This window comes from Nyctereutes procyonoides, unplaced genomic scaffold, assembly GCF_905146905.1.
Source record: "Nyctereutes procyonoides isolate TBG_1078 unplaced genomic scaffold, NYPRO_anot_genome, whole genome shotgun sequence".
Classification (NCBI taxonomy): domain Eukaryota; kingdom Metazoa; phylum Chordata; class Mammalia; order Carnivora; family Canidae; genus Nyctereutes; species Nyctereutes procyonoides.
The window spans coordinates 116,238,469-116,263,264 of NW_026575125.1; the positions used below are offsets into that span (position 1 = coordinate 116,238,469).

At 51.9% G+C, this 24,796-nt stretch overlaps 1 protein-coding gene across 2 annotated transcripts in view; it reads right to left on the reverse strand.

Annotated features, from left to right (window-relative positions):
* Positions 1-6,231, reverse strand: part of CD99L2 (CD99 molecule like 2) — a 95,212-nt gene extending 88,981 nt beyond the window's left edge. For both annotated transcript variants that reach the window (XM_055337827.1, XM_055337825.1), the window contains exon 1: positions 5,956-6,231. In XM_055337827.1, coding sequence (XP_055193802.1) covers positions 5,956-6,022 — 67 coding nt within the window. In that variant the 5' untranslated portion in view covers positions 6,023-6,231. The remainder of the gene's footprint in view (positions 1-5,955) is intronic.
* Between the last annotated feature and the right edge of the window lie 18,565 nt (positions 6,232-24,796).

Below are 24,796 nucleotides of genomic sequence, written 5' to 3' on the forward strand. Positions count from 1 at the left end.
CAACGGTGTTCCCTGCTGAGGGGACTGGCTCTGATTTGGAAAGTCATCCCCAATGAACCACCTGGCACTGCCAGCCAGATGTTGTCTAGCCTCTCCTTTAAACAGATGTTCACAGAGCAGGGGCACCACTCTCCGTGGAATTTCAACCACGGTTCTCCAAGTGCTTTTGTTGGCTTTAAAGCTCCAGAACCATCCTGTGACTTCTTACAAGCAGAGCAGCCGTAGGTAGACAATGAATAAGAACGGAGCTCAAAACCGGCTGAGGCTGGGGCGGAGGCCCAGGGCCACCCGTTCCCGCACTGGCATGCATCCCCACCTGCCTCGGGAGGGAGGGCGCAGGCACCCCGAGCTGAGGCCAGGGTGCCAGCAGGTGCAGCCAGAAAGGCAAGCTGGTGGCTCACACCGCGTCTTCCGCCAAGTGGCAGGTGTGGCCGGGACGGATGGGAAACCTGCGTGTCCGCTGGGCAGCCCCAGACGGTACTCTGCTTCAAGCAGCCACCAGGCCTGGCGGGGGTGGGGAGATGGACAAGGCCTCTGGGGGGTGGGCAATGCTGGCACGGGCTCCCATTTCCTTGGGAAGTAGTTTAAAAAAAAAATCAAACCCAAGCAAAAGGAATGTAGTGGTCTCCCAGGGCCCTCAGGTGCTCCTCGACGTCCACTGCCACACCGAGAACATCGCTGCAATCCAATTTGCTGCACATTTAAACTCCTGACCTCGGAGCATATTGGCAATTGATTTAGGATAGCAAAATCAAAACACTGTAGGGAAACATCGCGACCTGTTTTTTTCCAAAGGATGAAGAGGAGGCTAGGATCTACCCCTCGGTTTTTCTATTAGTTTGCTCTTGCTGCTACAACAAATCTCGACGGATTTAAAAGACACTTTTGGTTTTTTTCATCTTACAGATCTGGAGGTCAGGAGTCCAACAGGGGTCTCGCTGGGCTAAAAACAGGGTGTCAGCGGGGCTACATTCCTTCTGGAAGCTTCTCGAAACTGTGTGTGCATTCCTTGGTTGCCGGCCCTTCCATCTTTGGGTCCAATCTTGTATCACCTCGCTGACTAGCTCTGACTCCTTTATCTCCATTTTCCATATTTAAAGGATCCTGGTCTTTCAACTGGCCACGATGACCCAGGAGAATCTTATCTAAATGCAGCTGATTAGCTACCTTAATTCTCTGTCACGTGTAACCTAACAGTCTCAGGTGTAGAGATTCGGCCACGGACATCTGTGGGAGCCTACCGCAGCTTCCCACCCACCTCCGTCTGGAACACTTACCTTCATCAAAGTATTTCCCACACGTTTCAGTTGGGACACGTTTAGGATGACTTTGTGCTTTTACATGCGAACCAGCACTGACCAATCAGCGAACTTAAGAGCAAGACTCAGGGAGAGCCAAGTCTGGGTGGGGAGACAGGACCCCCTGCAGCCAGGCCTCCCCAAGCGCCCCGAGAGCAGCAGAGGATGCCGTGCCAAGTGCAAAGAGTAGGAGTGGATGCACAGCAGGAAAAGCACCAACACCGAGTGGTGGAAGAACCCAGAAAGATGGGGCACCTGGAAGGTATCTTTCCTGAACTCACCAGAATCAGAACCAGGTCTTCCCCACACCCCCCTCTGAGCAGCCAAAAGGCCTCCTCATCCTCATCTCTGCTGAAGGTAGCTTCAGGCCCTTCCTCAGTTCCTGCTTAGGCTGGCTCTTGGGTGATTTCAGGGTGCGGGGGAGAAGGGAGGAGAAGGGAGGTGGGAGAGGGGCATTAAACAAACATGTTTTAGTTACCTGGTGTCCAAAATGATGGAGGGGATGGGGACATGACCTGTGACAGCAAGGAAGGGACCAAAAACCAATCAAAACATATGACACTAAAAGGCAAATTATCCCCAGACCCTGTCCAATGCAACGACTGGTGCACATGATGGCAACCCTGAGCCATCCAGGAAAGGGAAGTCCCCCATGCAGGATGCATCTTCCCAGGGGACCATTCCCAGACTTGGGGGTAGGGGGGCTATGTGGCACTGGGCCAACCCTGCACATGCCCCTGCGGCCTGTCTGGCTCACACCCAATATCCCCAGTAGGCCCACAGGGCTTCTGCCTGGATCCCAGCACCACCAGCACTTGGGGCCACTCTGCTCCCCTGGCTTCCCTACCCGACCAAGCCCCAGGGATCACAGGCTGCCTCCACTCTCATTTGTTCTGCTTGAACTTCAGAGATTTTTTTTTTCAAATGGAGGTACAATTCATGCACCATACAACTCACCCTTTAAAAGCGTACAATTCAATGGTTCTCAGTACATTCACAAGGTTGGGCCACCATCACCTCTACCTAATTCCAGAACATTTTCATGTTCTTTCCCAAAAGGAAACTGAGCCTACTAGGAAATATGAGCCTACTACTCCCCATCCCCCAATTCCCTGGCCCCACCCCCTGGCAACCACTCATCTACTTTTTGTCCTCTATGGATTTGCCAACTCTGGACATTTCATATAAATGGGATAATATGTGGGCTTTTGTGTCTGGCTTATTTCACTCACCATATAATTTTCAAGGTTTGCACGGTGTATTTTTAAAACGTGGCTTGGAATGTTTTGGGTAATGTGCATAATAATCACCAACAGAGCTCACTGAGAGCCAGGTGCTGTGCTAAGCACTTTATCCATCTGTATTCAGTCCTCATGACAACTCCATGCAGGGGATGGTGTGGTTATCCCCCTTTTACAAATGAGGAAACTGAGGCACAGAGCAGTTAAGTGACTCACCCCAGGTCACAGTAGTGCTGGGCAAGCTTGCTCCACAGCCTGCACTCTCCCTCTGTCAGCTGGGCTACTTCACTTCAAGGGAACAGGTACTCAGCAGCAGGCAACTCGCCCACACACCCATCAATCACACTGATTCTTGGCCACTTTCCACACTTCTATGACCTGTCCCATCCCTGGAGGTATCTACCTTCGTGACCTCTGCTTTGGTTACTCAGACAAACCTGAGTTCAAGTCTGAAACCTCGCCAGGCTATTCATTTTTCATCTGGAAAAATGGGTTACCACCGTGTTACTTTTTTATTTTCAAGATTTTATTTATTTATTTATTTCAGAGAGAGGGAGAGCGTGTGCACACGTGCAAGGCGGGGAGGGGCAGAGGGAGAATCCCAAGCTGACTCCGTGCTGAGCCCGACGCAGGGCTCGATCTCACAACCCTGAGATCACAACCCGAGCTGAAACCAAGAGTCCGACGCTCAAGCAACTGAGCCACCCAGTCGCCCCACCACTTTTCAAGGCCATATGCAAATGTCCATTACGGACATAAGGAAAGGCAATGGGTCATGGTGCCAACCTTTCAGGGTGGTTATGAGGGGTAAATATGTGTGGCGTGCTGAAGACCCGGTGCGCGGAAGGCATTCAGAAGATGGAAATTGTATTAGCATTACTGCCCACCTGCACCACTGTGACTCTCCTCCCCATGGCACAAAAGATCAGCTTCCTATTTCTGTAGGTGCCTACAGGCAACATTTGTCCTCCGAGGATTTTTCAGAGCTAGGAAAATCCACATTGGACTAAAAAGTCATCCAAAATGAGAACAGGAGTGACCTGGTAACTATCCTTTTAAACTCCTAGAAACCTGAAGTCTGTCTCAACTTGCCAGAGCCTGAAGGGATTTCACGAATGAGTCCTGCTTCGAGGTTCTATGTGCTTTCTGAGGGCTGCTGGTCTTTCTCGGCTGTGCATCTACCCAGGACCAGGACCAAAGTGGCTCTTAGGCCCACCCAGTCCACCACCGTGGGGCTCCAGGAGAGGCAGCAGATGCCTAACTAAGCCCCTGCTTTGTGTTTGTTCATTTTGATGCAGCAAACTGTAACTGTCCGGAGACCAGCAATTCAAAGCCCATATCTGTCATCTTATTTTGCACAAAAGAGCCACAAAGCAGTTCCCCTCGTTGAAGCAAAAGCTTCTTCCAGTTCAGTTCTCTTAATTACAAGTAAAAAGATCACTAGGTAGCAGTGTTCGCTGGGTGGGATCCTGGTTCCATCTCTTCCTAGCTATGTGGCCAGGGACCTGTCATTAATACCTAATCAGCGAAACTGCTGAGGCAACCAAAAATCAGATCTGCGATGTTCCTGGCACCCAGATCTGACAGTGACGTGCTCCGGGTCCCCTCAAGACGCCTGAGAGTTGTTAGGCATAAACAGGGCGAGCAAACCAAGCAAGGTTCAGAGAAATCTCCCAAGGCAGGAGCGCAGCCTCCAGGTGCTTATGAGCAAGGACTGCGGAATCCGACAAGCCTGGGGTCAAATCTCAGCTCTGCCACCTGAGGCAAGTCACCTCACACCTCTGTGCCTCCGTTTCATCTGGAAAATGATTCCGTTTCCTCCACCACCTCCTAAATCACCTCCTATGACACGTGAGGGTGAAAATCTGAGACCTGTTCATTTGTATTCCTCCCTTTCTCAATGCACATACCATGTTGAAGACCTTCCAGAAGGTAGCCTTGAAGGGAGTATCATTTCTCTCACTTCTCTGTGCTTCCACTTGCCAGATTTCCCTATCCTTAGATGGGGGCCAACCAGGTGACAGTCTTTCCCACAGATGCATTGTAACAGAATTAAAAGGTTAACCCCAGAGAAGAAACATGAACCAGAAAATTCACCAACCCTGTGACTTGCTTTATTTTTCTTCAGAGCACTGACAACATAGATTGGGATGTTTGTGCCTGTCTTCTCCCCCCATGAGGAAGTTAGCTCCATGAAGACAGAGTCTTAGCTTTGTTCACTGCCGCATCATCAGCGTCTGGAACAGAGCCTGACACCTCTGAAGAACACTGAATGGCTCTTCTTGTATCAAGTCCAGGATGGCTGCCCACATGAGAAACACTTTCTGCATCTTCTGCAAAACTGCCTTAGACTGGCTACTGTTTTCCAGTGCTCCCTATACTGCAACATAAATCTCACCAGCACCCCCTGCAAGGACAAAGTCTTTGTTTTTGTTTTTTTATTTTTGCTGAGCTCATGTTTTTCATGAGCTGAATTTGCCAGCCTTGTCAGGGAGCTCAGCACAACCCTGTGCTCAACTGCAGTGTTTTCCTCAGACCTTTTTCTGATGTGGAGATGGGATATAAATAAGTGTAAGAAGATTCTATCTGTACACATTGGAGGTCCTATTTTTAACCACGCGCTGCATTTATTCTAAGATGCCTCTCAAACTTCCGTGTGCCTGCGAATCAGCCGGGGTCCTAGTTAAGATGCGGAATCTGACTCAGTAGGTCAGGGGCGGGGCCGGAGATGCCGCATTCCTTACAAGTCCCAGGTGATGCCAAGGAGGGGCCTAGACCACACTCGCAGTAGTGAGGGTCTAGGAAACCTGCCCCCCTGATTCCACAGCGTTTCGCTCTCCACCTCCTTGGCAAACATCGCCAATGGCTAGAAAGCTGGGGCGGGTACCAGAAGCCCCCGGGGAGCGGTGAGACCGACCACACATCGCTGCACCCCGCCCCCACCCCGTCCCCGCAGACAGCCTGACAAAGGCAGGGGGCACGCGCCCAGGAAGCTCCCCAGGTGCTTCTGCTGCAGGTGACCTCAAAACACATTTTGCGAAGCCCCCGGAAGGCAAGGAGTGCGCTCTCAACGAGGCTTTCCCAACAGCGATCTCCTGGGGACAGCTGTTGTCACCGGTGGTGACAGCTAGTTCAGGATTTTAAGGGGGGGGGATATCCCGGGGTCTGTAGCCCAGCACCAGGAGGGGTCCCGGCACCCCCTCCGACCACCCCGATCGCGGCAAGGTCAGTCCCCGCGGGCCCCGGGCTCGCGCCCCCACCGCCCGCACAGCCCCGCCCACCCGCCCGCAGTCTCCGCCGCAGGCCCGCGAGGCGGGGGCCGGGCCGCTCATGCGCACCACGGGCCCGCGGGGCGCCGAGCCCCCGCCCCGCGGGCCCACAAGGCGGGGTCCCCGCGCGCCCCCCGCCCGCCTTACCTCTCTGGACCAGAGCGGCCAAGGAGAAAGCGAGGCAGATGAGGACCGCCGAGCGCCAGAGCACCATGGCTGGGAGCGGGCGGAGGGCCGCGGAGGAGCGCGGTTTGCGCGAGCGCCCGAGGGGGAGGTCGGGGAGGCGCGCGCACAGAGGAGCCGGAGCAGCAGGAGGAGGACCCCGCCGCCACTGCAGGGCCCCGCCCAGAGCCGGCGCGCGCGGCGCAGCCCGGGGAGCGGGGGAGGGGCGCGCCGGCGGGGCCAGGTGAGGCGGGGCGGGGCCGCGACTGTGGCGCGAGGGGCGGAGCGAGCCCCGCAGCCTCGGGGGGCGGGGCCGAGGCCGGGGGCGGGGCCGCGGCCGGGGGGCGGGCCGGCGCGCGAGGGGCGGGGCCCGCGGGCGCCCGGAGGGTGGGGCGGCCTGGTTGCGGCGGGGGCGAGCGCGAGCGCGTCGCCGGGGGCCCCCGCAGGCCCCGTCCCCCGCCCCCGCCCCAGTTCTCGAGGGGCGAGCCTGCGGGCCCGGAGCAGTGTGTCAACCGAGGAGCCCGAGGCGCGGGCTGGCGGCCAGGGCGTGCGGCGATCGCCACTCGGCGCGCCACACTCCTCCCGGCGCGCGGCCGGACCCGAGGCGGCGCACACGCCAGATGCGCTCTGCCAGCCGGGTGACCTTGGACGGGGCTCCTCCCCTTCTGGACTTGGCGTCCTCCCGGCAGAAGGCTGTTCCGCGGGAGCCCCTCCGGCCGCGGCTCCGGGATGCAGCACCCGTGCCCTTGCCCCAGCCGCTGTGGCTGAGCTTGCTTTTCCCCCGGCTGGCTGCCCGCCCACTCGCGGATCCCTGCAGGAAACTAGTGGAGCCCCGTCCGGAGATGAAAGAAAAGGGCCGTTTTCGTGGCTGCCCGCTGTTGGCAAACAGCAGCACGTCTCGAGGAAATGAGCCCGAGGCCGGGGCGTCGGGGCCGGCGAGGCGGGGGGGGGGGGCGGCCTGGAGGCGCAGCGCCGCGGGCGGGGGGCCGGGGGCGGCAGACACAGGGTCAGCTCCCGGGAGGCTTTGATGAATGCGCTGAAAGCGCAAGTTCACATCTGCAGAGTCGAAAACGTGCTCAATGATCGACAGACGCGCTGCGGTCCTTTCCCATGAACCCCCGCAAACGGAGTCCATCTCCAGGGTTGGGTGAAATCAGATTCCAACACTGCCCTGAACAGCAAAATGCCCGCCGCAGCCTTTGACGTGAACGCCCTCGAGGAGGGCTCCAGCTGCAGCCAGCTTTCCAGGACAAAGAGAAGCTCCACTGCTCGCCAGAGTGGCAGAGCGGCGGCGTCGAGCCAGCCCCTGCCATCCCTCGGCGAGGTGGGCCACGTCCTCCTTTCGGGGGCGGCTGCTACTCCCCCCCCATTATTTGGCAAAGGCTGCCCTGAGCCCCATCGTCCTTAGAGGGCGGCTACCGCCACCCCCCCTCGGTGTGCCCCAACTCCCATCTGCACCACCAGCACCTCCAGAGCCCCCGCCTCCCGCACCGGTGGCCCCCGCCCCCCGGAGTGAGCCGTACCAGGGGGGCGGGGGTCTCCCTGACTTAGAGCCGACATCTTTCCCCGTGACTTCCAGCCTCCGTTGCTCTGCATCCTGGGGCTGGAAAAACAAAACCTTTAATGGGGGTAGTGAGTGTTCCGATTCTCAGGCAGTTACTTATCCTGTGACACTAACTACCTGCAGAATTAAGGGAAATACCTAGGAGTTGCTGAACGCACTATTCGCGGTTCAGTCCAAGCATTTTATCCTTCTTTGTCTTTCTGACAACTTCCTGTACCACCTCAGTGATCAATGAGGGGAAAAGAGCAAAACGGAGATTTCTGGAGTTAACCAGCTACAGTCCTACAGTGTCAAGGACGCAAGAGGACCCCTAGGAACCCCAGTGAGTGAATGGCTAAGAACATGCGCTTTGGAGCCACCCAGGGTGGAGATCCTGGCTGGACCCCAGAAGGTTGTGCTGAGGATTTATTGCTACGGGGGAAAGTGGGGGACCTGAGACATGGCACAGAGAGGCGTTCTTGCCAGTCTTGTAACACCTAAAGAAATCCTGGCTACTGCGAGGTTGAACGGTTGCTGTGTACTCCAGGCTGCAGGTATGCCCCCACCTTTCCCACCAACTCAGTGATATTCTAGGACATTCCCTTGTGCCTTGGCCTCAGTGTTCCCATCCATACCAGGAAGGCAGTATATGCTGGGGAGCCCCTGCGGAGGCATGAGGAGGTGAGGAGATGCCCAAGTCCCACCAGCAAGACACTGGCCACGGTGTAACATGCAGCAAAACTATTCTCCAGCTCAGGGGTAGTTGTGACCCAAATCCAGCCCACCTGCCTATCTGTATGGACTGCAAAGTAGGAGTGGCTTTTGTGTCTTTTGATGGTTGAAAAGATCAAAAGAAGGTTATTTTGTGACACGGGAAAATTACCCAGCATGCAAATGTCAGGGTCCATAAGTTTGTGGCAACAGCCACAGCCACCCATTTCTGTATTGTCTATGGCTGCTCCTGTGCTACGACACCAGAGTCTACTCATTGCAAAAGAGACCATGGATCCTGCAAAGCCCAAAATCTCTTCCACGCATCCCTTTACAGGAAAAGTTTGCCAGGCTCCATTCTAGTAGATTGAGCTATAGCGAGGAGGAATATATTTTTTTAAGATTTTATTTATTCACGAGAGTCAAAGAAAGGCATAGGCAGAGGGAGAAGCAGGCTCCCTGCAGGGAGCCCAATGTGGAACTCCATCCCAGGACCCCAGGATCACGCCCTGAGCCCAAGGCAGACACTCAACCACTCAGCCACCCAGGCACCCTAAGGATGAATATTAATATATGATGGTGTAGGTCCTAAAGAGTGTGCTTCTCCAAAACGGGGTGAGCACAGGAGATGACACAGGAATAAGAACCAACAGAAAAGAATGATGTTTACCATGTGCCAAAAGACACACACTCAAAAAAATAAAAAGCCATTAATCAAAATACTGCAAGTGTCTGAGGTCAGTTATTCTATCACATAACTCTCCCTATTAAAATGACTCATCTGGGATCTGGTTTGGTTAGATGAGGGTGAGTCTGAGAGGGCTGATGTCACCGAGGCCCTGATCCTGCCAGGCTGGGGTCCCGCCTGGAATTTGGTGAGCCTCTCAGTCAGGTAGCTGCTACTCCATTGCATTGCAATTGAACATGGAGCTGATTTATGTACAGGATATTGAACACTTAGACACCATGAGTCTGCACACCCACCACCTCGTACCATATATGCGGACATCCGCTCCCACCTACCATGGCACGTGGCTGCTGAGACCATCTCCTGGCCAAGCCAGCCTCGTCTCCAAACCAGCCCCTTGACTCCACCCTCCTACTACTCTTTACCCCTTCCCAAACTTCTTATATCCTTAAAACTGTCACCAGTTGGAAAGCCTGACAAGCTCTTCTCCTGAAATGCTCACCCTTCCACAGCTCTCACCCAGGCACAAAAGTGTGCGTGGACAGATGGCCACCAGGCTGGTCTGGGGGAACGAGAGAGGCCACAAGTGGGGCCGGGACAGCTGACACTAGCCTGTCATTCCACCACTTCCCAACCGTCTGCGCCCCCCACAACCTCATTGCACACCATATCCTTGGGAAGATGTGTTCTAACTTCCAAAAGAGCTCTTACATCGCTATCACTGGTGCAGAGTTCCTGTTCTTGCTCCCAAGCGCCACAAACCCCTCCTTGCAAAAGCCCCCAAGGGGGCCTCCCCCATGGATGGCCAAAATCAACCCCACCTGGTGGAACCTGTTCACCAGGGCCACTGGAATGGCCTTGCCACCACCTCCACCCCTGGTGAAGGCACCCATCTGGCACATACCACTGTCCATGGCAGGAGCACCATTTCCTGGTACCAACCCCCCAAAACACACACACACACACACACACACACACACACACACTGATCTCTGGGGCACCAGAGTGGAGCAGGAGTTCACATAGTCGCAGGGGCAAGGACAAAGTGGTCGCCCCAACTCAAGCTCACCCTTTGGTCCCTGGGACCCAAGGCAGCTCAGCTGGGCTCAGGCTCAAACCTTCCATGGCTTCCTCTCTCCTCCCACAGCCCTGGGCTCTAATCCCTCAGAGCAGGCCGGTCTGTAGGGCCTGGCTCCAGAGCAGGTGGCAAAGGGACGCCACACTCTGCCCTCCCACTCCCTGCGGGGCAGACAAAGAGTCCTTGCATATCAATGGGGAATGCAAACAGCTAGCTGCGGGGAGGGCAGCCCCGTGGGCAGCTCCCCAGATGTCTGACAGCACACGCAAGTCTTCACCAGTCCCAGGCGAAATAAAAAAAATGAGGTTGCTGTGGCAAGATTCCCCCCCACACCCCACCCCGTTAAGTTAGAGTACTGACCTTTACTCTGAAATCGTGGATTTCTGTGTGGTATACAAAAGTCCTTTATTTCATGAAGAGATGCTAGTGCTTTGTTTCTGGTGCTTACTTTGCAAAATAAAAAGTTGGCAACCCTGTCTGTCCCCAAATTGGGAGGAAGGAAGGAAGGAAGGAAGGAAGGAAGGAAGGAAGGAAGGAAGGAAGGAAGGAAGGAAGGAGAAAAACAGAAAAAGGAAATCTACACCCCAGTGAATGTCCAAGTCTGGGAACCACCAGCCCTACCAGCTACATTCAGCCCACCCAGGGCCCTCCGTCTGGGGAATTTCCGGAATACACCCCACATGTAAACAGGAGCCCTGAAAATGGACCCTCAAACAACGTTCCCTCACATTTTATGTTGTTGTAGGCAAATGATCCCCCAGTCCCCTCCACCTGGCCACCTCGTTCTTATTCTCTCCTCTGTTGGATTCTCTAGGAAGGCAGAGCCCTGAATGCCACGCTGACGACAAAGATTTGATCCTGAGAACAAAGGGAAGCCACGAGGGGTTTTAGGCCTGGCACAGAGACGGAAAGCGGTCCACAGTGCAGACAGATGGGGGTGTGAGGGCGGAAGCGGGGACGGGTGTCTGAGAAACGCCCAGAAACGAGTGCCCCACGTAGGGAGTTTGAATCCTGTTGGCCAGAATCAGGGCTCACAGAGCAGCAGGTGGGATTTGAACTGCATCCAAGCACACCCGAGGAGTTCTCACGGGGGCTGGGGTGAGGCTGCAGGGTGACAAGACCAGACTTGTCACGGATCTGTTTCTTCGAGAAGACTCAGGACTGTGTTGCAGAGCCCAGCATCTGCCTCGGAGAGCAAAGCTGGGGAGAGTGGAGGCGAGCCCGGGGCTGGCGGGTGCGGAGGCAGAGAGAAGAGTTGCTCACCCCCAGAAGGGGCCCTTTGGCCAGAGCATTTTGTAATCCGGTGCAACAAATTCCATGACATATGAATAACCCCACCTTTTTTGATTCCTGTTAGAATTCCCATTTGGGATTTGAGGTGTTTTCTTATCACACCAAGGAGCAGACAACGGTGAGGATGCTGGCAATGATGGCCACGAGGAGAACAACACAGAAGGAAAAGAAGACAGGTGCAAAATGCCAGTGGGTCACGACTTGGTTTCAAGTCTCATTATCATGAGAAGGAGTCCTCTTCTCTGGAAATCTGAATGCAGAACACCCACCCGTCTTCTGGAAGCCTGCGTGCCAAGTCAAGCAGGGCAAAACCTTATACCTGCATGTTTTCCTAATGTGAGAGACTGTTCTGCAAATTTCTTTCTAGTGCTCAGTCGAGTTAATAGGAAATTTGCATAAGCACTTGGCAAAAAATAACTTATGTCTCTGTAATATTTCCAAAGCAGCATTTTCATTTTCTATCCTGAATCCTGACCTCTGGAGGAATAGGACTTAACATTTGCCCCTCAAATGCAAAGGAGGAGGACCTTGCTTTACTTCCCCAGTGAAGTCTTCCTGAAGTACTTGGGAGACTCAAACCACAGAAACCAACGTGTGGCCTCTTCAGGTCTTTTCATGCAATCAAGGCCGCGCCGGAAAAACTTAAACAACACAAATTTACAAAATAGTGCCCCACTAAAAGTCATATCACTGCGTCACAAAATAGCCCCTGGCGGTTTTCAACAAGCTTTGCCGCCCCTTTGAGCACCAGTACATCAAGCACCTCACCCCACACACATACATACACATAGCCCTGCGCACATGTGCGCTCACACGTAGGGTGCTAGTGTACATGTATTTGGATACTGTAGGAGCCCAACCCCAGCCCATCCAACATGACCATTCAACTCTATTAACTCATATGCAAACATCAAACCAGTTTGCAGAGTTTTCTCACCCGGCATGGGTAAACCGAGGCAGAGGAAAATTGGAGCAGCCTGGATCTGCCTCTAACTGGTTATATGAATTTCAACAAAAATTTATTAACACGTATCAGTTGAGTGCCTGCCAATCTTACTCCTTTTTTTTTAGATTTTATTTTTTTATTTTATTTATTTATTCATGAGAGACACAGAGAGAAAGGCAAAGACATAGGCAGAGGGAAAAGCAGACTCCACGCAGGGAGCCCAATGCAGGACTCGATCCCTGAGCCAAAGGCAGACGCTCAACCACTGAAACACCCAGATGCCCCAATTCTACTTCCTCGAGACTTCTCAGAGCACCCCCTTCTCTCCATCCCTACACCCAACACCAGGGAGCACCTGAGGACCTCTTGTGAGAAAGCAGAGGAATAATAATATTTTGTGACGCAGTGATATGACTGTTAGCGGGGCGCTATTTTCTACAGTTGCGTAAGTTTTTCTGCATGGCCTCGATTACATGATTCTTTGAAATGGGGCGCGTGCTTCTTCCCCGCTCGCCTGTGAGCTCTTCACACTAGGGGAACAAGGATCTCCTGGAAGTGTTAGGTCAGATCGCACAGCCTTCCCCTGCTCAAGCCCCCAGTCACCTCTTCCCATTATTCCTGGGATCCGGCCTAAACTCCTGAGCTCGGCCTTCAAGACCCTGCAAGACTTGGCCCCGGATGACCTCACTATATTGTACACCTGCTCACGCTGTCCCTTCTGCTCTCTCTCACTCTCTCTCTCTTTCTTTTGGTATAAACTATGTTTTTATTTCACTAAGTCAATCAGTGGTTTTCAAATTTTCTTATTGATGGAATTTTTTTTTATTCCAGCATAGTTAGCATCCAGTGGTATATGAGTTTCAGGGGTACAATATAGTGATCCAACAATTCTAGGCGCTACTCGGTGGTATGTGTCCTCCTGCATCCCCGTCACCCATTTCAGCCCTGCCCCCCCACCTCCCCTGGGGCAACCATCAGTTTGTTCTCTAGAGTCAAGAGTCTGTTACCTGGTTTGTCTCTTTTTCTCTTTGCTCATTTGTTTTGTTTCTTAAATTCCACGTTTGTGTGAAATCATCTGGTATTTGTCTTTCCCTGGCTTATTTTGCCTAGCATTATACTTTCTAGCTCCATCCACGTTGTTGCAAATGGCAAGATTTCATTCTTTCTGATGGCTGAGTCGTATTCCGTAGTGTATATCCCATCTTCTTTATCCACTCGTGTGTCAATGGGCACTTGGGCCACTTCCATAATTTGGCTGTTGTAAATAATGTTGCACTAAACCCACGGGCGCATATATCTTTTCGAATGAGTGTTTTCGTATTCTTTGGGTGCAGACCCAGTAGCAGAATTACTGGATCATAGGGTCGTTCCCTTTGGAACATTCTGAGGAATGTCTGTACTGCTTTCCGGAGTGGCCGCACCACTTTGCGTTCCCGTGCACAAGGGCTCCTTTTTCTCCACACACTCGCCAACACCTGTTGTTTCCTGGGTTGTCGTTTTTTAGCCTTTCTGCCAGGTGGGACGTGGTCTCTCATCGTGGTTTGGTTTGCATCGCCCTGGCGATGAGTGATGTGGAGTGTGTCTTCACTTCTCGCTCCCTTCTGCCTTAATCCTCTCTCCTTGGGCCCGCGCAGCCACACTCGTGTGCAGATCGCGCCCGCCTTTACCTTTCCAGCCCTGCTTCTCCTGGGAACCCAGACGTGGACCTCCGAATGCCTGTTCTCCGTTGTCTCACGCTTTTTCAGAGGCATTGCAATATGCAAATAAGAGCTGCTGCTCATCCTTGTCCCCAAAACCACCCTGCCACTCCCCCCTACATGCTCCCTGTCTCAGTAAATGGCACCACCGACCTCCTAGTTGTTAGGGCCGCACACCTAGGGGCCAGCCTTGACCCCTTTCCTGGTCTCACCCGCTCCGTGACCCGGTCCTGTGAACTCTGCTTTCTCAGTACGCTTGGCTGTGTGCGCCGGTCTCTGCCCTGAATCCCTGCACAGCTGCCTCTGCCCATTCGCCACCCAGCAGCCAGGGGGAGCCTCTTCAAAACTAAATCATGTCCCATCCTCCTGCTCACAACCCATCAACCTCAAGTTAGAGGCCCTCCATCTCACTCAGAGCGAATCCGGATCCCTGTCTGTGGCCCACAAAGCGCTACGTGGTCTGGCCCGAGCCCCCCTTACTGCTTGGCACCTCCAGGTGGTCCTGTGTGTTTCCATGGTCTGCAGCGACCTTCCTTCCAGTCTCTGCCGGGCTGGCCCCAGTTTATCCCTCAGGCTTTACTAGAACATACGGCCCCCTCCCAGCCTAGGGAGCGCTAGGGGCCCATCCTGTCTACTCCCACAGCTTCTGTGCTGGACTCTACCTTGGCCCTGGGCCTGCCGCTTTGAAATCTGCCACTGCCTCCCCTGGTCCCCTGATTCTCAACCCTGGTGACATAAAAGAATCCTCGGGAAAGGTTGTTTTCCTTTTGAAATTGAGACAAAATTCACCCTTCAAAAGTATGCAGTGTTGTGGCATTTGCCATATTCGCAGTATGGCACTATCACTATCTACTTCCAGAACATTCCCGCCATCCCAAGAGGGAATTCCATACCCACGAGCAGTCACTCCCTATTTCCCCTCCCTCAGCCCCTGGCAACGACTGATCTCCTTTCTGTCTCTGTGGATTTGTGTCTTTGAGACATTTCATACAAATAAAATCCCACAATATGCGACCTTTTGTGTCTGGCTTCTTAACATCATGATTTCAAGGCTCCCCCATGGTTGTAGCATGGACTGGAACCTCATTCCTTTTTTGGCTGAACAATATTCCATTGTATGGATAAACCCCATCTTGTGTATCCATTCATCAAGAGTTGGACATTTGGGTTGTTTGAAGTTTGGGGCTCTGGTGACTAATGCTTCTATGAACGTGCACGTAGGAGTTTTTGTGTGAACATATGTTTTCATTTCTCTGAGGTTTGTACCTGAATTGCTGGATGTCAGGGGAGCTTTTAAAATTGCCCCGTCCCATAAAATAAAATAAAATAAAATAAAATAAAATAAAATAAAATTGCCCCGTCCCAGGCCCCACTCCCCAAGATTTTGCTGTACTGGGCCTGAGGTGGGGTTAGGCACTAGGGTTTTTCTTTTTTTTAAGATTTGATTTATTTATTCATGAGAGACACAGAAAGAGAGAGAGGCAGAGGGAGAAGCAGGGATCCTGATGTGGGACTCTATCCCAGGACTCCAGGATCATGCCCTGGACCAAAGGCAGGTGCTAAACCACTGAGCCAGCCAGGGATCCCCAGCATTAGTGTTTTTCTAAAGGCTCCCCTGACAAGTCTAATGCCCAGCTAAGGCTGTGAACCACCGATGGAGACTATGGGTAGGCCAAGTCTTGCCCACCCTCTGTCTTCATCCGGCCTGCCAGCTAAGAATGGCCGAGAAAAACTAAAAAGAGTATTTTGTGACACATGGGATAATGGGACCTTCAAATTTCAATGTCCATAAATACCATGTGATTGGCACACAGCCACTCCCGCTCATTTACCTATTGGCTATGAGTGCTATGACACTCCTGGGGCAGAGCTGAGTGAGTGGTTGTGACAGAGACTGCGGGACCCACAAAAATGAAAAATATTTACAATCTGGCCATTTATAGAAGCAGTCTGCTCTATCTGTCAGCAGTAGCAGGCATGGTTGACCATTCTCTGCTGCCTGGAGTATTGCCTTCACTTGACTGCTGGAAACCCACTCCCTCTTGGAGCTGGGGGAAGCCCTGGGGTGGGGGGTCCATGGTGCCCAGTGTTCACAAGCTGGGGCACTTCTACCCCCCTCATACGGATGCCAGTGGGGCACTGCAGGGGCGGTGTTGGGAGATCACTCTGAGGCTTTGGTCAGGCCACTGTCCTTCTCTGGTCCTTCTCTTTCTCCTCTATGAAGTGAGCGGGTTGGAAGACTGTCTCTGGGGTCCCCTTGCAGTTCTGAGTTCTCAGACACCCTGTCACCTGCATCACCCTGTCGAGTCCTCCCAGCAGCCCAGTGAGAAGGGTTCCATTTCCATCAGGAGAACCATTGTTCAGATGGCACCACAAGTCTCCCCGGCCAGCCAGGGGCCTGCCCAGCATTCACACTCAAGCACAGCCAACCCCATTCCCTCTGGCAAAGTTGATGTGCTGGGTGCCTGCTGTGTAGCCCATACAGTGTCAGAGGACTTGGCAGCTTGGGGAGGGGAGGGCACACTGGCGGGTCGTGGCTGGCTCTGCTTTATGTCGTGGATGTGGGCAGCTGGAGTGGTGCCGGAGACAAGAAGAATCTCTTGAGAGGCCTTAGGCAGCGTACCCGACACTGTGATATGCACTAGAGTAGGATCATATTTAAGAATTTCAGTCCTCTGTGAGGAAGGATATTAGTTTCCTATGGCTGCTGTAACAAATTACCTCCAACTTTGATAGCTTGAAAATAACACACATTTGTTCTCTCACTGTTCTGGCGGCAAGAAGCTCAAAATCAAGGGGTCACCAGGACTGTGCTCTCTCGGGAGCCTCTAGGGGAGGCTCCTTCCTCACCGTTTCCAGCTTCCCATTGCTGCCAGGCAATCCTCGGTGTTCCTCCACTTATAGGAGCATCGCTCCAATCTCTGGCTCTGTCTTTGCACAGCCTTCTCATAAGAACACCAATCATTGGATTTAGGGCCTGTGGTAAATCCAGTGGGATTTCATCTGGAGACCCTTAACTCAATCCCATGGCAAAGATCATATTTCCAAATGAGATCTCATTCTGAGGTTCCTGGCAGACATGAATTTTGGGAGGGCGCTATTTGGCCTGCTACAGGGGCAATATTACTCTCAGTCTATGGATGAGAAAGCTGAAGCCCATTCTCATGCCATGAGACCAGTTACCCTCATAGCTAGTTCCTTAGTGACTTAGGAACCAATGCCTAGTTCTGGATCATTTAGATACCTCCCTTCTCAGAGAGAGAGAGAGAGAGAGATCCAAAAATCCCACATGACCCTTACCTTATACCATATACAAACACTACCTCAAAATGGGTCAAAGACTTAAATTTAAGAGCTAAAACTACTAAACTCTTAGAAGAAAACATTGGTCAAAATCTTCATGGCACTGGATTTAGCCATGTTGGTGTCTCTGACACCGAAAGCAGAGGCAACAAAAGAAAAAATAAATTGAACTTCATCCCCAAAATTTGTGTGCATCAATAAGGGCTCTGTCCACAGTGAAAAAGTAACAACCTACAAATGCGAGAAAATATTTGCCAATCATAAATCTGACAAGAGATTGCTATAAACCTCTACAACTCAACAAAAACAACAAAACAAACAACCCAACTTAAAAATGGGCAAATGGCTGGAAGAGACATTTCTCCAAAGGTGTGCAAGGCCCATAGGGACATGAAAGACTCTTCAACTCTTCTAGTCACTACCAAAACCACAATGAGATACTACTTCACACCTACTAGGGTGACTGTAATAAAAAAATTAATCAACACAAAATGACAATGGTGCAGCCACTGTGGAAAACAGTATGGCAATATGTGCCTCAGGAAATTCAACCCAGACTTGCCATAGGATCCAGCAATTCCACTCCGGTGTATGTGCCCCGAGGAAGTGATGGCAGAGATTTGAACAGATGTCCACGTACCTACGATTGCAACAGCATGATTCGCAATGGCCAAAAAGTGGAGACAACCCAAGCGTCCGTTGACTGATGAATGGATAAACACAACGTGGCATATGCAGATGATGGAATACTATTCGGCCATGAAAAGGAACGCAATTCTGAGAGGTCAGACAACATGGCTGGACCTTGGAAACATTATTCTCAGTGACATAAACCAGACCCAGCAGGACGAACACTATATGGTCCCATGTATAGGAAGTACATAAGCTAGAATGGGCATAGTCGTAGAGACAGAGTAGAGGTTACCATGAGTTGAGGGTGAGGGGAAAAGGGGAAGTTATTATTTAATGGGTAGAGTTTATGTTGGGGATGATGAAAAAGTTTTACATACAGATGGTGGTGGTGGTGGTTACGCAACACTGTGAATGTAATTAATGCCAGTGAACTGTGTACTTACAGATGGTTAAAATGATAAATATTATGTATATTTTACCATGATTTTAAGAAACTGTTTGAAAAGAAAACAAACCCCTGAGAGCTTGAAGGAAAGTACTTTAGAGGAGAAAATGTAGGACCGTCAGCTGGGCACAGCTCCTGCCACCGCCTCACCTTGCCTCCCATGAATGCCTCTGGAATGCACTGGAATGACTACGGGGCCAGCTTCCCTGGCAGGCATACTGCCTCGCTGAAACCTCTCTGTGCAGCTCTCCCAGAAGCTGACTCTCCCCCAGCCCCAGGGTTTCACCCCTTGTTTTCTACTTAGGCAGAGTCCTCAGGGAAAGAGGTTTTCATGTCCCAGTATCTTCTTTTCTTAGTCTTGTCCTCCACACCCAGCCTGTTTGTGATCACAGGTCCCAGCTTCCTATCACTACTTTTCGGCCCCTGTCCTGGTCTAACAGAGCCCTGGGGGGTGACACTTGCCATCTTACTCCTCCATGCACTCTGGCTATGCTCTGATGGAGCCCTGGGATTAGTCATCTTGATTGTTCTCAAAAAGCAGGTGGACTTCCTCTGCTGACTTCGTGGTGGCTTGTCCTTGAAAGCATCTGCTACCCTAACCATCTCCTCCCTTGGATATGTTGTTCTACTGGCTTCCCATTGCCTACACAATCAGGCCACATGCCTTTGCCTGGCCTTCGATACCTGGCCTGCCCTGCCTTAGGACCTCTGGTCCAACAGGTGACCTCACTGCCCCCTGAAAGGGCCTTGTGCCTTCTGTCTCCTTGCCTCTTCACCTGAGCTTTCTGTTTCCCACTGGGCTTCCCTTAGCCTCTCCATCCTAGTATCCAAAGGCTAATGTCCCCCTCCACCCATGGTCCTCACACATCTCTTTCTGGAGGTCTTTGATGGTCAAATCTTATCCACTCAGCAGGGAATTATGTTACCACCTTGGGTGGGCATTGTTCTTCTTCAAATATACCCCAATGTTGATTTTTTTTATAAATTTATTTTTATTGGTGTTCAATTTGCCAACATACAGAATAACACCCAGTGCTCATCCCGTCAAGTGCCCACCTCAGTGCCTGTCACCCAGTCACCCCCACCCCCCACCCTCCTCCCCTTCCACCACCCCTAGTTCGTTTCCCAGAGTTAGGAGTCTCTCATGTTCTGTCTCCTTCTCTGATATTTCCCACACATTTCTTCTCCTTTCCCCTTTATTTCCTTTCCCTATTTTTTATATTCCCCAAATGAATGAGACCATATAATGTTTGTCTTTCTCCAATTGACTTATTTCATTCAGCATAATAACCTCTATCCAGTTCCATCCACATCAAAGCAAATGGTGGGTATTTGTCGTTTCTAGTGGCTGAGTAATATCTAGAGGGAAGGCTTCTGGAAGCCAGAGACCCATCTTATTTTCTATTTCTCTCTGCTGTGCATGTAATTGGTATGAAATGAACATTGGCCCAGTTGCCTTGGTGAAGAGAAGGGACACATCGAATTATCTGGTGTTCCTGGCACTTGGATCCCTCCTTCTTCTGCCACCTTGACTCTTTCCATCAGACTCTGGCAGAGGGTTTGGCCCTTGGCCCAGGGCGTGGGGAGGTCAGTAGCTCTCCCTCTGTTATCTATGGGTATTTTCGCTTAGAAACTTTGACCTTTGAATTTTTCCAGGATGATCTTTCTGTGGCAAAACCTTGTGAAAGAACTGAGTGACAGTACCCCACTCAAGAGATCTGCTCCCTGTGTCCTCTAGGACTGCTTCCTCCTCACTGCCACCACCGGCTCTGCCCTGGTTCCAGCTGTCACTGTGTCACATCAAGATTACTGCACCAGCTGCTCCCTGGTCCCGCTGCATCCACTGTTGGCCCCATGAATCCACCCTCTGCGCAACAGTCAGGGTGGCTGTCCTGAAACAGATTATTTTTCTCTCGCTCCCCAGCTCACGAATGGCAACTTGTCTCTGGGATAAAACCAAACTCCTGACAGTGGCATTCCAGGTGACCTGACCATCTGACCCTGGGTGTCAGGTCCTGTCATAACTCCTATGACTCTAGATACCGCACTTATCGATGCCTCTGGGGCTCAATCCAGGCAATTCCCCACTCCTGAAACTTCTGACCGCTTGCTACAAATCCCAAAAGATTCACCTCCTCTCCAAGCCCTGTCTCCTCAGCCCTCCTCCCACCTTGGGGCTTTGCCCCATTAGGAAACCAATAAATACTCTCTAAAGAGAGAAATAGGACATGAAGAGATCCCACTTCACACCCACTAGGGAGCCTATAATCAAAAAGGCAGATGGTATTAAGTGTTGGTGACAGTATGGAGAAATTCCAGCCATCATATGCTCACTGTCTAAGTTTGGCTGCTATAACAGAATACCATAGACTGGGTGGCTTATAAAAACAGATACTTATTTCTCACAGTTCTAGAGGCTAGAAGTCCAAGATCAAGGCACAGCAGACTTGGGTTCTGGCGAGGGCCATCTTTCTGATTCATAAACAGTTGTCTTCTTGCCATGTCCTCACACAGCAGAAGGGATAGGTAGCTCTCAGGCTCTCTTTTATAAGGCCACTAATCCCATTCATGGGGGCTCTCCCTCATGACCTAATCCCCTCCCAAAGGCCCCACCTCCCTGTACGATCGATCACACCTGGGTTAGGACACCAACACTCAGTCTATAGCAAGTATAAAATGTTTCCGCCTCTCTGGAAAATTGTTTGGGGGGGGGGTTTCTCCATCGAGTTAACCACAGACTCAGTAATTTCATGCCTAGGTATATACCCAAGAGAAATGGAAACATGTGTCCCTGCAGAACTGGGACCTGTGTGTTCATAGCAGCATTGTTCTAACAGCCAAAGCAGAAACAACTCAAGTGTCCATCAACTGACAAACGGGTAAAGAAAATGTAGTATATCCATACCACAGAGTCCCATGAGCCAATAAAAAGCAATGAGGTATGGATCCATGCTACAACGTGGGCAAGACTTGAAAATATGATGCCGGGATCCCTGGGTGGCGCAGTGGTTTGGCGCCTGCCTTTGGCCCAGGGCGCGATCCTGGAGACCCGGGATCGAATCCCACGTCGGGCTCCCGGTGCATGGAGCCTGCTTCTCCCTCTGCCTGTGTCTCTGCCTCTCCCTCTCCCACTGCCTCTCTCTCTCTGACTATCATAAATAAAAAAAATAAAAATAAAAAAATAAAAAATAAAAATAAAATAAAAAAAGAAAATATGATGCCAAGTGAAGGAAGCCAGACACAAAAGAGCACATGTGGCATGATTCTGTACATGTGAGGAGTCCAAAATAGGCAAACCCATAGAGATAGAAAGGAGATGAGTGGTTGCCTGAGGTCTGGGGCGGGAGAGCCAAGGGGGATCGTGAGGTGATGGCAATGAGGGGCAGGGCTTCTTTTCCAGGTCTTAAAGATGTCCTGGGCTTAGATAGCAGTGATGGTTGCATCGCCTGATGCAATAGGCTAAATACACTGACTTGGACACTCCGAAGGTGAGTTATGTAGCATGTGAACTGTATGTCAAGAAAGCTGCTTAAAAAAAAAAAAGAAAGGAATGAATTGGCAAGTGTGTGCTCAGCAGTCACTCCATACCCAACACAGAGTAAGCATTTTGGGTGTTTTATTTTTTTTTTTAAGATTTTATTTACTTATTCATGAGAGATGCAGAGAGATTGGCAGAGACACAGGCAGAGGGAGAAGCAGGCTCCCTGCGGGGACCGCAGTGCAGGACTTGATCCCGGGGCCCCGGGGTCATGCCCTGAGCGAGAGGCAGATGCTCAACCACTGAGCCACCCAGCCGTCCCCAGAGTAAGCGTTTTGAAGGCTTTAACTCCATAACTGTCATCGAAACCCCATCAGACAGAGTGATGGACTGAATGTCTGTGTCCATGTGAAACTCACATATTGAAGCCCGAACCCCCAGTGTGACGGTGTCAGGAGGTGGGGCTTTTTTGAGGTCCTTAGGTTTAGATGACGTCACAAAGGTAGAACCCCCACGAGGAGATCAGTGCCCTTATAAGGAGAGACACCAGGTTTCTTTCTGTCTCTCTTCTCCCTGGGAGGACACAGCAATAAGCCAGCTGTCTGTCAGCCAGGAAGGCAGCCCTCACCAGACACTGAACCCTGCCAGCACCTTGATCTTGGACCTTCCAGCCTCCAGAACTGTGAGAAATAAATGTCTTGTTGTTGAAGCTGCCCAGTCTGTGCTATTTTGCTCTAGCAGCAGAGGCTAAGACAGAGAGGTGCCATGCTTATACTCATCTCAGGGCTAAGGAATCTGAGGCAGAGTAAAGCAGCTCGCCCAATGTCACTCAGCCCATAAGTGGCAGCACCAGGGTGTGAACCCGGGCAGACTGGCCTGCCAACCCCGCCACTTGGCTGCTTCTCATGGAGACAACTGTGTGCTGCAAGTTTTGTGGTCAGAAAAGGGATACTTGGTTCTTCATTAGCACACCAGAAGAGGGATTTGAAGGGTCCCGAACCCCTACCAGTTGCCTGTCCCAGGGAGAATAAGGCTCCCATGTCCTATTTACAAAGATTTGGTCAATGGGAAGGGGGGGGTCTTTTGCCTTCATCCAGAGGAACTGGCTGCCCTCCATCTAGCCTCAGTCTTAAAATTTTGGCCAGGGGACCAAGCCCGCCCAGCAGGGGATCCACCCTGGAAGGCCAGGAGAGAGCCAGGGTGCACATCCCCGGCCTTCCGTTTTCCTGATGCCGGGGTCAGACTTCTGCCTCTGGTCATGCCAGAGCTTCAACATGGAGCAGAGGTGGAGGGAAGCCAGTATGGGCCTGGCACCACCTATCGCTAGTGGGAGACTGAAGGTGTGGGTTCATTCGGGGTTCAGAGGATAGCATTCGGCCGTAGAGGTAAAGGCAGGGAGCATGGGCTCTGGAGCCAGCCAGCTCTGGCGTCCCAGGCTGGCCCTGCCACTCACTAGCATTTACTGTATGCCCTTGGGCAAGTCACCTTGCGTCTCTGAACCTCGGTGTTGGGATACAGCAAACAGAGAGTAAACACGGGAACACACACAGAAAGTCCACGAAACAGTTCCTGGCACACAGCAAGCTCTCAACAGTAGGAGCTTTCCACTTGGTCTTAACTAGTATTTTGGCTAAGCACGTGGGAAAGGAACGAGGCACCATCCGAGAAACATCCGGCTTATAGATACTTCCCAAATCACAGGAGAAATATCTTGACATCATTTTCCCTCTGCCCTCTCCAGGGGCCTGGCTCAGATCTAGAAGGAGGGAGGCGGGAGTCCTGCTGTCCCCTGGCCGCATGCCTTGCCCTGGCTACTAGTAACCTCTCTGAGACATGCGAACAGCTGATCTTGCTCCAGGAGCCAGTGACCAGGATGTCACAGAGAACTCAGAATTTTCATATGAGGAACAATCTTGGGCAGTGCTGAGACAAGAGAAGATGACTTGAGCGCACCAAAGGGAAAAGGGTGGTGAGGGGGAGTCCTGGAGGGAGCTCAAGAGGAATTTGATCCGTCTTGTGTTGCCTAAATGTGTGGGAACAAGGATGAAGGGGACAAGCTACACAGTGATGGATTCTGGAACTCTCTAAGAGGCAGAACAACCTCAGGCCGGAAGAGCTGGCTGGGCTCTTCGGATGCCTAGACCTGGTTCTGTAGTTCCCCTTTCAAGTCCCTTCCAACCTGGAGACCACATGACTCACTCACCTCCCCGACCAGGTTGGAGCCAGGGAAATAGTGAAAGGCTGGTCTCCAGAATGGCTAGAGCAAAGCAAAGAGAGAGTTTGGCTGGTTCTGTGTTTAGTCTAAGCCCAAATTTGAGACACACCCGTGAGACTCCTGTGTGTGGCCAAGCTGAACATGAGGGAGGTTTCCCTGCCCACCTTCCCACCCTTGCCCTGTGACCCCAGGGGAGAGAGTGGGACTGTGAGCTTGTGCCAGGAGCTCTCAGTCGTCTGTTTTGTGTTTGGAAATAGGACGAATGAATGAAGGGGCGGGCGGGGAAGCACACTGAGACAATCCCTAGGATTCGATCTACATCGAGGCCAGGGTCTAGCTGATGAGTTGGTACCTGGGCAATCCTTTCCGGAGAAACAATTCTAAAAGTGCACTTCTCAGTGTACCCTTTTGCCTCTTGAAAATGAAATCCTGGCATTTAAATGTGACCCATGCCCTTACAGAGTTCTTTACTCAGATGGGCATTGGCACACATGTGGGAGGCTTTCCAAGCATAGCCCACGAGCACAGAAGGCTCCTTCCTTGGGTCTTATCTGGTCCAGCAGCCCTGTTTATAGGCCTCTTGCCTTCATGTGGAGTTGGTGGTGTGGCCTCCAGGGCTGCGGCTGCTCTCAGTGGCCTCCTGGGGGGCACTCGTGCCACCTCGTTCTCTCAGCTCAAAGGAGTCCTTTCTTTTGTACGAGGTTCTTCTGCCAAGTTCAAATCAAGCAGAATGGTTTCTAACCAGCAGTGGGATTCTCACTTAGAGATAAACCACAGGAGGGACCAGCTATTTACC